Genomic DNA, 16540 nt, shown 5'->3' on the forward strand with positions numbered 1-16540 from the left:
TGATGTGACTGCAAGCTATATATACATAGATAATCCTACATTGATCTCATGAGCGTCATGGCGCTCCCATGTAACGCCTCTCCTGCGTGAGCTGCACTGGCTCCCGGTGGTCCTCCGGGTGCGATTCAAGGTGTTGGTGACTATCTTTAGAGCGCTCCATAGCTTAGGGCATGGATATTTACGAGACCGCCTTCTGCCACCGAGAGCCTCCCACCGGCCAGTACGCTCCCACAGAGAGGGGCTCCTCCAGGTGACGTCGGCCAAACAATGTCAACTGGCGGCCCCCAGGGGGAGAGCTTTCTCTGTAGGAGCACCTGCCCTCTGGAATGAGCTCCCCCCGGAGATACGGATGATTCCTGATTTACGTACTTTCCATCGGGCCCTCAAAACTTTTTTATTTCATCAAGCCGGGCTGGCCAAATCCCTCCAATTGTGTAATTTTAATTTGAATTTTTAAATGGTGGATTTTAACTGTCAGGCCAAATTGTTTAATATATTTTTAAATTGTTTTTAAATTTTGTATTTGATGTTTTTTACTTCTGGCTGTTCACCGCCCTGAGTCCTTCGGGAGAAGGGCGATATATAAATTTAAATATTAAATTAAATTAAATTAATAACTGGGAACTAGCATCTGGTTTTGACCTGTACACATATTGCATGTCAAGTCTTAAAGTGACTCTTTTGTTCTTGTATAAGAAAGGTTTTGTGAACCCAGCCATTTTAGTTGATAAAATATGGTTTAGGGTTTAGCAAGTTAGATGGACTCACCAAAAACTATTTTTCCCCACGCAAACATATAATTAAAGAAAAACTAGTTTAGAAAGATGTGCCAATTGACATGTAAATTGCAGAGAGTCAAAAGGCCTAAAGAAAATATTTTTTGCCAAAATAACCCCCGTGAAACAGTGTAGTGAAGCCATAGAGCTATATTTCATAGTTATCACATTTATGGAAGGTTCTTTCCAGCCAGGAACAAGAAACAATTGCTTAACTTTAACTAAGACAATCATTTCTAGCTAATACACACCCACAGTTGAAAATATTAGACAAATATGGACTCAGAAGTCAAAGAAAGATGCCTGGAAAAATCATAATCTGTGGTGATCAGTGTCATTTTTCCTCATTATTATTAATTTGTTTTAAATTAATTTTTTTAAACTTCAGGATGGTTCCAAAAAATGTGATAACAAGTCTTCTGCTCCTCTACATAACGGCCATGTTGGCTAAAGAGAGTGAGGGGTATCTTGCCTTCTATAGTCGTGAAGATTTCAGAAGAATGCAGGTGAGCCTCTTAAGAAATTAGTCAGTGACCAGAAATTATATGTAGCTGAATGTGGCTGAGTTTTAAATCCAGTTCCAGGGATCTCCAAGAAGATCTGAACAATAAGACCATTCTTTTTCTATCCATAATTCCAAAGATCAATAGCTAGTCAGTTTAGCCAATACTGAGCTAAATGGACCAATGTCTGACTTGGAGTAGGATATCTTCTTATATTCTAGTGATTGGATTTCCTTCCGCTTCTTCTAATCCTATCTGTTCACCATTTTACTGCATTATTTTGTCCTTCTCTAGCAATATTTTACTATCATTTTGTTCTCTAATCATTGGAAACCAGCTAGAATCTAGAATCAGAATTTGGCTTTGAGGTTAATAATTTAGATTGGCTTCCTGCCTTCAAATTTCACTGAAGTAGAACAATTGTCTATTTCTTAAAGAGTTATGATTATTCGGGTCTTGGCATTGTTGGGTTCAGTCTCTGAGGCAGTTGTCACACCATCCAAATGAACCCATGTGCATTACCAAATTAATTCAAAGGAGACAAGATAACAAGAATTTCTTTAAGCAGAAATTGCTGGAAAATTGAGCAGACCACTGTCTATATTCTCTGAGAAAAGCTTAATTTACTTTCTCAGAAAATGCCTATTAAGATATATAAAAAATCATGTATGATATATGCGTAATGCCATAATGAAAGCAGGGCACAGAAACCACAGGCCTTATTCAATCTTCCAAAACCTAGAAAGTTACCTTCACAACATCTTCAAAAGATGCAAGTGAATTTTGTTTGTGACAGAAGGAGAAAAGTATAGTTGGTCCGTATAAATGTATTATTTATACATGCATTTTCTTCATGGATCAATATGCTATGAGTGTTTTTTCAACATATTAATAGCATTACATCAATCTAATTAACTTATGTCCTGTCTAATTAATCACTTTCACATCCTGGCTTTCTCCATTGTTTGGTGTGTGGCACACTAACAAAATACCCAATAACCAACACTGGCCACCGCATGAAAAAGGTTCCTTACACTAGTCAAAACATATTCTATAGAAGCTCAGCAGTCAGCTAATGTATAAGAAAAGATCTTAAAGCCCAAGAATTAGCTGTAAGTTGCAGCTAGTCCCACCACAACATAATGATTATGAGAACTAAAGCATTTCCAGTGTTTTAGCTCTTATCGATTCAATAGAGTACGCCAAAGAATCTGCAGCACAGGAATATCTGACTTATAGCATTTATCAACTTTGTGCCTCCCCCAAATGTACTACATGTTACTTTTGGTCAGATCAACTGGAATTACGGGTTGATGCCTAACTTACCTGTACAACATCAAATTGCACAAGTTGATCTAATTTGTAGAACATGAAATAAAATTGAGCATATGATTTGATGCAATGATGAAGAGATTCTGGTATGCCTGTGGGTCATATTCTTCAGTAAGTAAACCAGGACTCTGAATCTAAAAATAATTTTTAAACACATGCTGTTAAGGGAACTGTCTATTGACAACTGTATCACCTATGTATCTGTCATTATCTGCCCAAAAGCTGGCCTACTTGATTATTGTATCCTTCCATACATCTCCAGGAGAAAGAAAAGAATCAAGCACAGAAGAAATCGCTTGACACAAGAGATTTTGTTGAATTTGCAGAAGATGAAGGGCAAGTAATTAAGGTACACTATTCTTTGGATTATGGCTATTAAGCAGGTAGATATAGCAAGACAGCTTTTCTGAAATATCAGTTAGTGTATCAGGGGGCTTACATACAGGGAAACCTAATGCAAGCCAAATTTATTGCAATATTCTTAGAGTGAGACATTTGCAAGCAGGATCTGCTTTATTCTTTTTTGCACAACTTGATATCCTGTAGGTTTCCAAAAACACTTTAGCTGATAAAAGTTCCCTTGCAGTACAAATACTATTATTATTATAAACTATTCTAGTCTTGAAAATGAGATATACTGGAGTTGATTGAAAGAAAGATTATCATAAATCACTAGTCAAATATGAATGTTCATTTCTTTTCTTTTGAGCTCACATGAAGTTCAGTTCATTTGACTCAGATGTTATCATTGATGAGTTCAAGTAAAGACAGAAAAGTCTACTTCCCCCATTAATCAGAGAGAAAGGGGAAAGTCTACTTGTTCGTTTAAACGTAATACTGAATTATTCAGTTAATAACCTGGCAACAATATGGACAAATACCCCCATCTTGAACAATCCTTAGATCTTCCAGTGACATTCTTTGGTTCTGTCTATCCACTGTTTTCTACCTTTTGTCTTACCAACCATTGTAGTTTTCTTCTAGTCCATCATCTTTTAAATCCTATGTTCCAAGTATGAGACTTGCTGATCTTAGAGGAGCAATTAGTCTTTATCTGGCCAGGAATAAGTGTTTGTTACACTTCTTGTTCATTTTATTGTCTCCAAAGTCATCATTTGAAGATGCTTATCTTCTAAATCATAATATCAACCATTCTAATCTTGTAGTCATGGGAACATCTTCATCCTTCATATTCTTGTCTAACATTGTGATTGCTTTCCCCTAAGATTAACACAGTTTCTGTTTTAACTATTCTTCAGCCCAAGAAAACTATTTACCAGACACATATCCTTAATGAGAGGAAAATTCCAGCCTAACTTGAAAGAACTTATCTAGACAGGATAGTAGAAATGCAGAGAATATAAACATCCACCCATCTTAAAAGCACAAGAGGATAGTGAATGAGTACAAAAAAACCCCCAAAACTTCTCTTTCTGGAGTCAGAGTGCTAAAGAATTAAAGGAATTAAAGTATGACTGGATATAAATACTGCATTTTCTCTTTCACCTGCTCAGAGATTATCAGATGTCTGTGACTTGCATATCTTATATAAAATATATTAATTTCTAGCAAACAGCCCTTGCCTGTATATTGTCAACCCTACTTTCATTGACATTGCTACCTTCACTGTCAACTGTGAATGCACCAAATGTTGGTTGACTTTACTACTGTCTTCTTAATATTTAATATCAACCCAGAATATTTCCATTTTTCCTTCCATCTTAAGTTCTGTCAAATTTCTCTACTGTCAGCTAGAATGCCAATTTGGTGTATTAGTTAAGGCATCAGGCTAGCAACTGGAGAGTTTTTGTCCTGCCTTAGGCATGAAGCCAGCTGTTGTGACCTTGTATCAGTCACATTCTCTAAGCCCTAGGAAGCAGGCAATGGCAAACCACTTCTGAAATTTGGCCAAGAAAAATGCAGGGACCTGTCCAGACAGTTTCCAGGAGTCAAAGCTTACTTAAAGGTGAACCTGGGCGTGCACATGCACAAACACACATTTTCAGTTAAAAAATGTATGTCATTTCAAATATTTCATTTGACCTTTGATTTTAATGCCAGTTGTCTCATTCAGCTGAACATTTTATAATATATTTGCTATATATATATATACCTTCTTGCCTTATTCCCTTCATTACTGTGAAACATTCTGTCTTCAAACTCAGTTTTTACAGTAGCTTCTGGTTCATTCTAAATATTTTTCATATGAATAATCCTGTGTTCTGGCACACCCCTTAGCCATTCCTTATTCTGCAGTGTATCATAAGCTGTTCAATACAATGCCTCACTCTATTCAAAAAAAAAAAAAAAGCAAAGGTAAAGTCAATTAAATCCCCTTGCTTTCTCCAGTACCCATCTTATGAATAATAATTTCCTCATGTCCCTCTGCCTTTTCTAAAATCTGCTTGTTTATGTGGGGTTTATCTCTCCCTGTCTGATTATTTGTACAATCTTAAGCAAAACATTGCTTGCGAGATAAAGTAGCCAATAGTTTGCTAATTTGCACATTCTGTTGTATCTCCATTATTCAGTATGGGTATGTACATCATTCTTTCACAATCTTTAGGCCACACGATCTTGTTTCATACTAAGCATTAAACAACCAAGTTCTTAATTCATCTATAGTGGGTGTTTTCCCATTTGACAGGTGATCTATTGCCTCTTGTGCTTCAGTTTCTAATACAACAGGCACAGAAATAGATTCTGTGTCTTTTACTGTTTCTATGACACTCTATTCTGTTTATAAAGGGTTTCTGTACTGACTTTCCACTTTCCTTTAATCTCATTTGTCTGTACTGGATCATTTACCTGATTATTCTTAAATAGCTAATTTGCCTTAGACTGTCCTTTTCTGACTTTCCTCTATCAGTTAACATTCTTTTTGGGGGGGCGGGGATTGAAATTTGAAGACAAATGAAAGAAGGTAGATGTAAACTCTAGAAATACTGCACTCAAAAACCAAGTCAGCAGTCATAGAATTCCAATCCCTGTGCCCTGAGAAGTAACCAGGTTTAATGAACATTTTGCAGGCCAGGAAAAAGGGGCCATTTTGATGTTAGTAGGCAAGCTATTCCAAAGTGCAGCAGCTGCAACAAGAAAGGCATTTTTTCAAGGTCCCAGCAGATTACAATTCATGAGAAAAGGGCCTCAATGCATCAAGCCTGGCCATCTTAATCTTATTGGGCATGCAGATGTTACTGAGAGAAGGAGGTCCACAGATATCCAGGCACTGAACCATGAAGGGACAACCAACAGCCTGGATTGCACCCAGAAGCTGCAACTTCATTGCAGCTCTTGAATAGAGGTGTTACATAGGCACATCAAGGTATACACATCACTGTTCAAGCCATATCATTTCAGATTAATGTATCCTTGCTCTCTTATTTAAATAATGAGAACAAGGAAAAGTAAATGCAATGTGAATTTAAGCTTGGCATACAAATTCTTCTCTTCCACCCACCAATATGCTGATTATCTGTAACTATTGCCTTCAACTGACAACTTGTGCATCTTTTCCTATTTTTTGTGCTTTAGATGAATAAGTGATGCAGCTTGAATTTGCTCTATATTTTTGTGCCACTAGACTATCTAGCATGCATTACATTTACATATATCACACCATTTCCAGCAGTATGAAGGAAGATATAGAACATTTGTAACAATGTTGAAAAAGTAATTCAGGTGCCTTCATTTCAATTTTGTACCCATTATTTCCTCCTCCCCATTTCATCTGTATAACGCCAGCAACACTATTCTGAAAATGTAGATACTATCTACCGTTCACTGTTAGCAAGTCCCAGCAGATAACATCCAAAGAGTGCAATTATGCAATTATGAAAATTAATCTTGTCTCACTCTCTCAAAAGACTGCATACAAACCACAAGAGCCCTTTAAAATGTCCCAATCCATCCCAAAATTATTACATCTCTCATGATTCTCTTTAATCCTTCTGCATTACTTATTAAAAATGTTCAAAAACCATGAAAGAAAGCAATAGGAGCAAATACTTTCGTTTTATTTGCATTCTATTCTCTGAACATTGGGAGTTTTTACATTTTCAGGAGAGATTTTTCCATGCCACCTGAGGGACTCCATATTTCTTGTGTATAGCTAATGTTCTTGCTATTCCAGATGTTTGAATCAACCACAGTCCAGTAGTTCAACAGTCATTGCTATGCATGCTTCATTGTGAACTGGACTATGGCCTAAAGGACTCCAAAAAGGGATAAACTATCAAAACCTGTAAGAAAAAAAACACTGAAACTGAGTTTCACAATCACCCTTTGAGAAAAGCAAGTTAACCCTATTTCACAGGTCACATCATCAAGCTAAAATCTGAATTGAGAAACCCCTTTACCAATAATATTCATCAATAATAAATTCCCATTTATGGGAATTTTATCTAGTATACATGAGTGGTTAAAATGTTGGCTTGCCTTATATGTTAACCAACTTCTCCATCATAGATGATTGCTCCAGTAGAAATTGGAATACATCTGAACTCCAAACAACTGGAAAAATACCAAGATGTCTTGAAAGAGCTCCTGACAGAGTTGTTGTCAGATACTAAGAATGGCACTACAGAAATCTTAAAATTGGCTTTTCTCTTTCCTTGGAAGTTATCTAAGTCCTGAGATTTCAGAAATACCTTTTGCCTTGTGTTTCATTTTGACAAGGTACTGTGTAGATTTTGTGTTTTTCTTTTTAAGAGAAAACTTCCCTACCCGAAAAATAGTACTGTACACCACTAGAAAATATATTGAAGTTTGCATTAGCATAAGAAGTAGAAACAGTGTAGATCTGTATCAGTAACAGAAAGGCCCTGTGCTTTGGAAGATTTTCAGCTATTAGAAATCATATGTCTGATGAAAGATGATTGTACTGTTGGTTTTCATCTTCTGTACTCCATTTCTAGGTAATTTTAGGCAACTTTCACTAAAGTTATAAGAAAATTTAAAACCTGTGATTACAATGCATTATGACTTCTGCTTCAGAGTAGATATTGCATTTTCTCACTGAAATTGTTACCAAATTTAGAAGTTAAGTGAACTCTAAGCTTGCATCTTGCTGTAAACTGCACATACATTTGATGAAGAAATACAATAAAATATGATTATTTTTCAATTCCTGTACATTGGCATAAACATGATCATTTGAAAAGCCAGTATACTAGAATCCAAACGTAGGAAATTGTGTAAAACCAGAAATCAGGAAATACTAGGAAATATCAGGACAATTATATTAAAAGTCTTTACAGTGTGCTGTAGCAAAATGTATCAAGTAGCCCCATAGCCAAAGCAAGATCTTCAAAACTATGTTTTATAATTTATAATTTAATAAAACTTAATTAAAAATGTATACATCATACTGTATGCAAAGTTAGCAATGGTCTAATGAAGGAAAATTACGGTCAAATTACATATGTGATTCTTATCATAATGTCACCTGATTTCATGTGCTTCTTTGTTTTGCTTTTTTAACTGATAGATCAGGATGAGTCAAGCTGATGTCTTCACAACATTAATTCACAATAATGGCTTTTGGCTGTTTCATCTCTGTAGCTAACTGATATTCTAAGAATTAGAAGACTGGAAGATTTTCTGCAAATATACAAGAGTCAATTTACTGGAAATGCTATTGTAAGGCACTGTACTGCAAAATAACAATGTGTATGCAATCTAATAAAATGTGAAGCTTCAATATATGATTATTTTATTCAGTGTATAGTCAGAAAAATTTTAAAAGGCACCCAAGGATACAAAAGAAAGTTGTTGTTTCAAATAACTCTATATTTGTTTTCTAGATAACTTTCACTCAATACATCACTCTTGTAAACCCAGATTAATTCAGGTGCATTCCCATGCATTCTTGTCTATGTATATATTTAATTCATCATAACTGAATCAGACCACTTTACAATAGTTCAATGGGTTGTATTTCTAAGCAGACATCTCATAGGCTTGCATTTTTAGGACAATGAAATCAATTAATCTGATAGATAATACCCAACAGTATTGTATGTTACATATAATTCTGAAATTTCCCAAAGTAAATAACATTTCTGATCTTTTATTTATTTATTCATTCATTCATTCATTCATTCATTCATTCATTCATTCATTCATTCAACTTATATACCGCCTTTCTGCCCAGGGGGACTCAGGGCGGTGGACAGCCAAACTTAAAACACATATAGTACAAAAGTTAAGAAAAAACTAAAATAAATTAAATCATCGGCATTTCCAATTTAAAATCCCAGATCTGCAAAATCAAAAAGTTCCCAATTTAAAACCCAGAATCAATAAAATCGAAAATTTAAAAACCCCATTAAAACCATTTAAACTAGGCCAGCTTGTTGGAATAAATAAGTCTTCAGGGCCTTTCGGAAAGTGCAGAGGTCTGGGATCAGTCGTATTACAGGAGGTAGCTCATTCCACAGGTTGGTGCCCCCACAGAGAAGGCTCTCCCCCTGGGGGTCACCAGCTGACATTGCTTGGCCAACGGCACCCTGAGGAGGCCCTCTCTGTGCGAGCATACTGGCTGGTGGGAGGTTATCGGTAGCAGCAGGCGGTCTCGCAGGTATCCCTTTTGTTACCCTCTACTCAGACAATCCCTCTTGATTAAAGTTTGTGCAATAATACAACCATCAACAATTCTTTTCCATTCTTATTTATTTGAACTATATAGTTTCAATATCATTTAATTCTACCCTTCTCTTAACACATGCACAGTTGACTATACTACAACATATAAAATGTATATATTTTTGTATGTATAAAATTATTTATTTATACTACAACATAGAAAATTTAAAACAGAAGAATCAGTTGTTTTTCCTTCACTAGACAATGCATCCTCAAAATCCCTAACTTATAGAACTTTCCCATAACCAATAAAACACCCACACTGAACACACATTATTTTTTTCATGAACATGTCCCTGCCCCAAAGCATATCACCAATAGCATTCCAGTTGCATATACTGGATTTCCATCAATCTGCAGAAAACAGACTTTTTCCTTTTCCAGCTTCGACCAACAAGTGAGGAACTAGGACAGGAAAGAGATGGAACAGCAGTGAAAACTAGTCCTCTACAGGGGCAATAGGGAGAAAGAGAGAAACGAAGGGAGCAAAGGGCATTGTAGTGGGTGATTGGGTTTGGGGTAATTCAACACATTTCCCAAAGAACAAGTAGTGCAGATCTGATCGAAAGTTTCTTCCAAACTTTTTATATGTAACCCTTCTTTCTCTAAAAATGTGCCATGTAGCTCATATTTAGAAACGATTGCTACATATTTTATCATGCTGATTCTGCTCAAGACCTTTGCTATGTTGGGACCAAAATACTACTGCCATCATTTACAAAGTGCTTTATCTGAAAGGCTCCTGTTTCAAAAAGAGGAATAGTGGGGACAATAGGGGAGATTGTCTAGGTTGTTTTTCAGATATTATCTGAGTGTTTTCCAGTGCAACTGATTATGATGTGGCGTGGCTCATTGTTCTGCTTACTGACTTATTACTAATAATTATAAGCTTTTGTATAAAGAATCAAGTGCCTTTGACATGCATCCATCATTGGGCACAAGCTTGCAAAGATATACATATGATGAACACAGGAATAAGAGATCTTTCTTAAAGGCTTGGCATACATACTGTAAACTATAATGGACTCAGCAAACTTTTCAGCTGGTGGGTAGCACCATACAATTTTATAGAGTGATGCTGGCACCAAAATGTAAAATTAAAAATAACCAAGTCTTATATGATTTGATTAGTTACTCAGAGACTATGCATTGCTACTCAAAAACTATTGTTGTCAAAAATTTTGTCCTTAGCACAACTTCTAAAAGAGGAATAGTTATCAGTATTCCAACTCTATTAGAAGATAGAGATAGGTGAAGGACTGACATATTGCTCAAGAATTAAAAAATGAACAGCGAAGTTTCCAAGAATTGCACTACACCATTCTCGACTATGCTTCTTATTACCAAACAGCCCAGTGTCTCTCTTTTTAAGTCCTTCAGGTCTGACCATCTAGAAAAAAAATAGTTTTCTCCAGACATTTCATTACCAACTAGGTAACTTCATCAGTGTCAGGTACAAACCTCCCATAAACTGCCCAACAGGATGGAAAATAGCCTAAGAGAGTGGGCAAAAAAAATGATATGGTTCATGATCATGGATGCACACTCAGACTGAATAAATATCAGCACACCATGGAAAACCTCAAGGAGCCGCTTGAACAGACCTTCACTCCTGAGCACCATGAAAGGTTGAACTAGCACAGATGGTGTTACCTAGTTTGGTAATGAAACATCTGCAAGAAAATCACCAAGATCAGAGAGCACCAAGGACCCCCACAGTTCAACTCTGAGCTACAAATATTCTCTTCTATCAATACGTCACTTTATATTCATTGCTGGCAACATCATTAGTTGACATCTGATGAAAAATTGTCACAATCTAGGTGGCAGAGTTTTCACAGCAGTAACATTTGAAAGGTAGAGAAAGCAAACCCTCTGGAAAAAAATGACATGGGTGCCACAGATTAAATCAATCCAATTTCATACTTTCAAGTTAAAGTAAATTCTTCTGTCATTCTGAATTGTTGAGAAATCAGAGCACTGCTGCCCGAACAGCAGATACCCAGCCCTTCTGCTCTCTAGTATGGATGCTAGTTTTCAGGGAATGCTTGTATCTAACTGATAGCTGCAATCACCAGTGATAGTACTGATTCCATGATCATAAATTTACTCAGTAGTATTTACATACCATTTCACTTTTCAATATAGATTCAAGCAGAGATCATATTCATAGAAATAATAGAATAACAGAATTGGAAGGGACCTTGGAGGTCTTCTAATCCAATCCCCTGCTCAAACAGGAATAGGTATAGAGTTTGGTATGGTTGTCCAACCCTTCTTAAAGACCTCCAGTTTTTAAAAAGTTTAATACATTTTTTGATTGGATGGGAATCAATTCGAAGAATTTTGGCAGTTAAAAATTATGGACGTATATTCATTCGTTCAAACATTCATCCAATTGGTATCTGACTTTTCTAATCAAGCAATACTTGTATACAGGGGTGAAATGCTCCTGGTTCGGACCGGATCACCCAATCCGGTAGCGATGGCAGCAGGTGGTCTGGAGAACCGGTAGCAAAAATCCCTGCGCCCCCCCCCCCAGCTGAGCCGCACGATCATCAGAGGCTTTTTTAAAAAAAAACTTTTAAAAGCATTTTTTCTGCAACCTCTTCCAACAAAAAAATGCTTTTAAAAGTTAAAAAAATAAGCCTCTGATGATCGCGTGGCTCAGCTAGGATCATCAGAGGCTTTTCAAAGCACTTTTTTCTGCAACCTCTTGGTCGAAGAGGTGGTAAAAAAAATGCTTTGAAAAGTCTCTGACGATTCCAGCTGAGTTGCCTGATCACAAGAGAGGCTTTTCAAAGTATTTTTTAAAAAGCCTCTCTGACAATCCCAGCTGAGTTGCCTGATCAGCAGAGAGGCTTTTCAAAGCATTAGAAAAAAATGCTTTGAAAAGTTAAAAAAAAAAAAGTTGGTCACGCCCACCCAGTCACATTGCCCCCCCCCCCACCAAGCCATGCCCACAGAACCGGTAGTAACAAATTTTACATTTCATCCCTGCTTGTATACCTTTCCACCAATATCAAATAATATGAGTCACTTCCAACTCCTACCTAACAAAGGGAGCTTTTATAAGGAATATAATTAATCACTCTCAAGAATATAACTTTTTTTTCAGTCTTCAAAATGTGAAGAAATGCCCCTTTTCTCATTCTTTCCTCTAGCATAAGCTTTTATTGCAAACATAGATACAAGTTGAACTATGCCTGCAGCCTCTGAACAGTGGATAACCCATGGTCTGCCTATCCTGTGTCTTGCTGAGTTCTTTTCTTTCTAGAAAATCCCACCCATTCTTCTCACTGCTCATCTGCAAGGAGCTCAGTGGACAGCAGGTTAAGGTTTTCAGAACTGATCTAAGCCAGTTGTATCATTCCCTACTCCCAAATTTTCAATACCCCCAAATCTGTTTTTTACATTAATTGAGGCTTTTATCTAGCAGCATCAATACTTATAAATCACTAGATATTCAAGAGAAATTTAAAATGCTATATTTTTTTAATGTAATGTAATGAAATTAATAAAACAATATCACTTTTACCAGTGCATCTGCCCAGTAATATTAATCCTTATTTACTTCACATAAATTCTTTGCAATTCTTTGGCTACAGCTGGCCCCTTCAGATTAGGCTGGCTTGACTGCATCCTTAAGATGTCATATTTTAGCCATTTTTGTATATAAACATAATATTCCTCTTCCTTAGAATTTTGCCATTTGCCTCTTTCTGGTGCTTTTTCCTGTAATGAGCCACGGCAGAAAGCAGACTGCAGTCCCCATCTGTATGCAAAGCAACTCAGCTTGCTGTTCAGAAACTCCTTTTTCCTCTCTCCCAGTCATCAGCATTCAATTGTCCTCCCATCAGTTCCAATCATTCTTTTTCACCAGCAGCAGCTCATCCAGTTTCCAGGTTAGCAAACTCCATTACTCTAAGAAATACATGGATAGCTGCAAACAGGCCACTAAAGAAATTCATCTTCCTCTGTCCACCCCAGATACTCAAAGGAGAAAAAAAAAGGGAAATGTCACTAAAACAAACTGAGGAGATGGAAACAAAAGCAAAATCTCATTCACCGTCAGCTTTAAAAATAATTAATCAGACAAAGCAAAACATCAGAATGACAGCTTCCCCTCTACGTCGCAGGTTACACAACACAGGAAGCATACCAAATTTTCAGTAATTTTCCAGTTAAATACAATTCGTGCTGAAGACCTTCACATTTCTGAGACACTTTTTCCCCTGCCCCTCGCAATTGTTGCTTTGTTACTAAACCCAATACAATATTCAGTGTGTTTATCATATAATCCAATTCCGTACACCAATGAGTAGCATTGTAATTTCAAATGGAGGAAGAGGAATATAAACTTCATCTCTGTTCATGCAGACTACCAGTTGCTTTTCCCTAAAATCATGATCTTATTGTCAAAGAAGAAAAATGGAGAAAATAATGAAATTCCTGACAGATACTGTATGATTTCCCCACTTTTTGCCCCAAAGTAATATCTACTGATAGAGTGGCATGGTGGCCTAAGTGGTAAAGACTCTTACCTCCTACTCAGAAGGTTGAGAGTTCAATACTAGGTAGCAGCAGATGTTTCCTAGGACAGCGCCCCCCCCCCCAATTTTCTGAGCACCAGGGACCAGTTCCGTGTAGAGAGGTTTTTCTGCAGATCAGAGGATGAGTGGTTTCACATTCTGCCTGCATCATGCAGATGGGACTTCAGTTGTTCGTGTGGCCCAGTTACTGACATGCTGCAGACCGATGCTGGTCCATGGACTGGGGGTTGGGGACTCCTGTCCTAAGGCACAAAGAAAAAGATATCTCCTGCAAACTATGTGTGGCTTTAGGAAGGGCATCTGGCCAGTAAATGTTCAGCTCCATGCAGTCGCCCCGACTCTACCCCGAATTAAGAGATTACAGTCGTAAATAGGAAGTTTTATTATCTAGCGATACTACTAGATTAGAATATATCTCAATAATGCTTAGTAAGACAAGCAATAAAGTGATCTGAAAAATGATGGTAAAGTAAGAGAGAAATAGTAACAGAATAAATGGTCATAGAAATTACTATGTGCTTCTTAGATGAGACTGATGTTGCAACACAAAGCATTCATTTTCCAACAAAACAAAATGATACAACAAACTTGGAGAAACTTGTAAATTCATTTTTGTTAACTTATCAGTGTTCAAGTGCAACATGAATGAGATTTCATGAAGAAGTAGCTACGGGCCAACGGTTATACAGATAACCTTCAATTTACAGGTTGCTGCTTGTCTGAATAATGTTCTCACACAGCCCCTGGGAGATTGGGTTGTTATTTTGGTAACACAGCACTTGGTTAGCGTGGATTATTTTTAAGTAGATTTGCATTTTTAATTTGCCATCATCTCCTCTTCTGAGAAGAATATTCAATAAGCATAGTGTGTTTTCTTTTTCCTCTGTGAATTTTATTCCTTTGAACATGTCTTCTCTAGTTGTTCCTTTTTTATTTTGATATAGGACTTGTTTACATACCAGATTCATACTTTTGGCTTAGGGCGTATCAAATTTTTCAACTTTCAAACATTGTGGGTGCTCATAAGTTGTGACATGCCTTGGGGATTGTAAAGATATTTTGGTTTCTTTAATATAATTTACATGCACTTGGTAAGTACTATAATTTCCAGATGTTGTGTTACAATCTCGGCTAAGAATCCCGAGAGTGGTGACCCCATGGTGTTCATTCTGATTTGTGGTATATCTGTCCATCTGTCCATTACCTGAAAGCATGTAGTGAAGCAGTAGTTGATGTGGTCCATGATTCTGGGTATTTCAATCTTAATGTATTTGGTTAGATTGGATGTGTTGTGTAGTACCGCTACCATGCTTTCTTTCATTACTTCTGTATCTATAGAAGTGAAGAGTGCTGTGACATTGAATGAAAACATTATTTCATCATCTTCTATTTTTATTTTCTGGAAGCACTGAAAAATTGCTAGAATATTCTCTCCCATTGGCTGAGCACCCCTACCCAACAACTAATCAGGGAAGGCTGGCTCCTACAATTGGACAGCTGGGCACCCCTACCCAACAACTAATCAGGGAAGGCTGGTATTCCACAATATATCAGGCCACTTCTGTCTTTAGCAGAGCCCAGCTGTTTTGTTTTGAATACCTGATTTTATATCATACCTTAGATGACTATTTCTTCATTCCTGGCAAGGCTTATCTTAGTCCACACTCGTAAAGAAAATATCTCTAACAAGTTCAGGAATAATAGTTTGTTAAGTTGTTCCAGGAGTTTGCAAGAAAGATTTATAAAAACTACTTAAAACAAATGCATTCCAATTAAAAGAAACACATTGTATTAGTCAGCTCACGGAAATACTATCAGTTATTATACATCAAAGCAGACTACATACTAATAAGGTTATACTTTTATTCAAAGGGCCTTGGATCTGCCAATCTATTAACTTTTTTCTCTTCTTGGGCTTCAAATTATCAATATTATTTACAGTTAGTAGCCAAGGAAGTTGAAAGTTAAGAAGGCTACTCAATACGTTTATCCAGCAGTAAATCCTATTGAATTTTATAGAATTTGCTTCTGTGTAGATATGTGCAGAATTACATTGTGAGCCACTCAGACTTGGTTTGGAGTTAGGCAGCACTGAAATCAAATGAAATAATAAATACAATTTATGATGTCAGGAATGAAGTACTAGAATAAAATATTTTATTAGATTTGAAAACATGTGAGTGGCATGGTGGCCTAGTGGTGAAGATACTTACCTCCCATTCAAAAGGTTGAGAATTCAATCCTAGATGTGTCTCTCTTAGGTCGCAGAGAAAATATCTACCGCAAACTCTGTGTAGGCATCAGGAAGGCCATCTGGCCAATAAACGCTCAGCTCCATTCAGTTGCCCCAACTCTACCTTGAATGAAGACATTTACAGAGTCATAAAAAGAAAAAATATCAAAATATACTGCATATTTGATTGATTAGATGCTATCAAGTCAGTGTTGACTCTTAGAAAGCACATCTGTCCCTAACTTACTATTTCAGGTCTTCCAACAGTGCACCTATCACCACTGAAATTGAATCCATCCACCTTGCTGCTGGTCATTTATTTCCACACTGAATAGCTAACTTGGCTCTATTTCTCTGCTTAACTCAGGCTCTTAGAAGGCTGTAGGCCTAATTGTTGCACTCAGTGAAATGGAAGAGGCATTTTAATTTTACATTTATAGCATGATTGTTCCATATTATTACCTGTCATCATTTATGTATTCCAACTTGATGATGTAT

The 16540-nt window shown here is 36.7% G+C and overlaps 1 protein-coding gene across 1 annotated transcript; it reads left to right on the forward strand.

Moving 5' to 3' along the window:
* The first annotated feature begins 1165 nt into the window (after positions 1-1165).
* MLN (motilin) lies at positions 1166-8312 on the forward strand. Its single transcript, XM_034415295.1, has 4 exons — positions 1166-1282; positions 2874-2960; positions 7079-7288; positions 8100-8312. The coding sequence occupies exons 1-3, from the start codon at positions 1166-1168 to the stop codon at positions 7244-7246; spliced, it is 372 nt and encodes a 123-aa protein (XP_034271186.1). The 3' UTR covers positions 7247-7288; positions 8100-8312.
* The last annotated feature ends 8228 nt before the right edge of the window (positions 8313-16540 follow it).

Source organism: Pantherophis guttatus, chromosome 3 (genome assembly GCF_059756535.1).
Source record: "Pantherophis guttatus breed Tessera chromosome 3, ASM5975653v1, whole genome shotgun sequence".
NCBI lineage: Eukaryota > Metazoa > Chordata > Lepidosauria > Squamata > Colubridae > Pantherophis > Pantherophis guttatus.

What these genes read in the sequence shown, in the direction of transcription:
- MLN (XM_034415295.1), top strand. Translation starts at nt 1,166, where the DNA reads ATGGTTCCAAAAAATGTGATAACAAGTCTTCTGCTCCTCTACATAACG. An exon ending in AAGATTTCAGAAGAATGCAG is followed by an intron (nt 1,283 to 2,873) that starts GTGAGCCTCTTA and finishes ATACATCTCCAG; the next exon opens with GAGAAAGAAAAGAATCAAGC. An exon ending in ATGAAGGGCAAGTAATTAAG is followed by an intron (nt 2,961 to 7,078) that starts GTACACTATTCT and finishes TCTCCATCATAG; the next exon opens with ATGATTGCTCCAGTAGAAAT.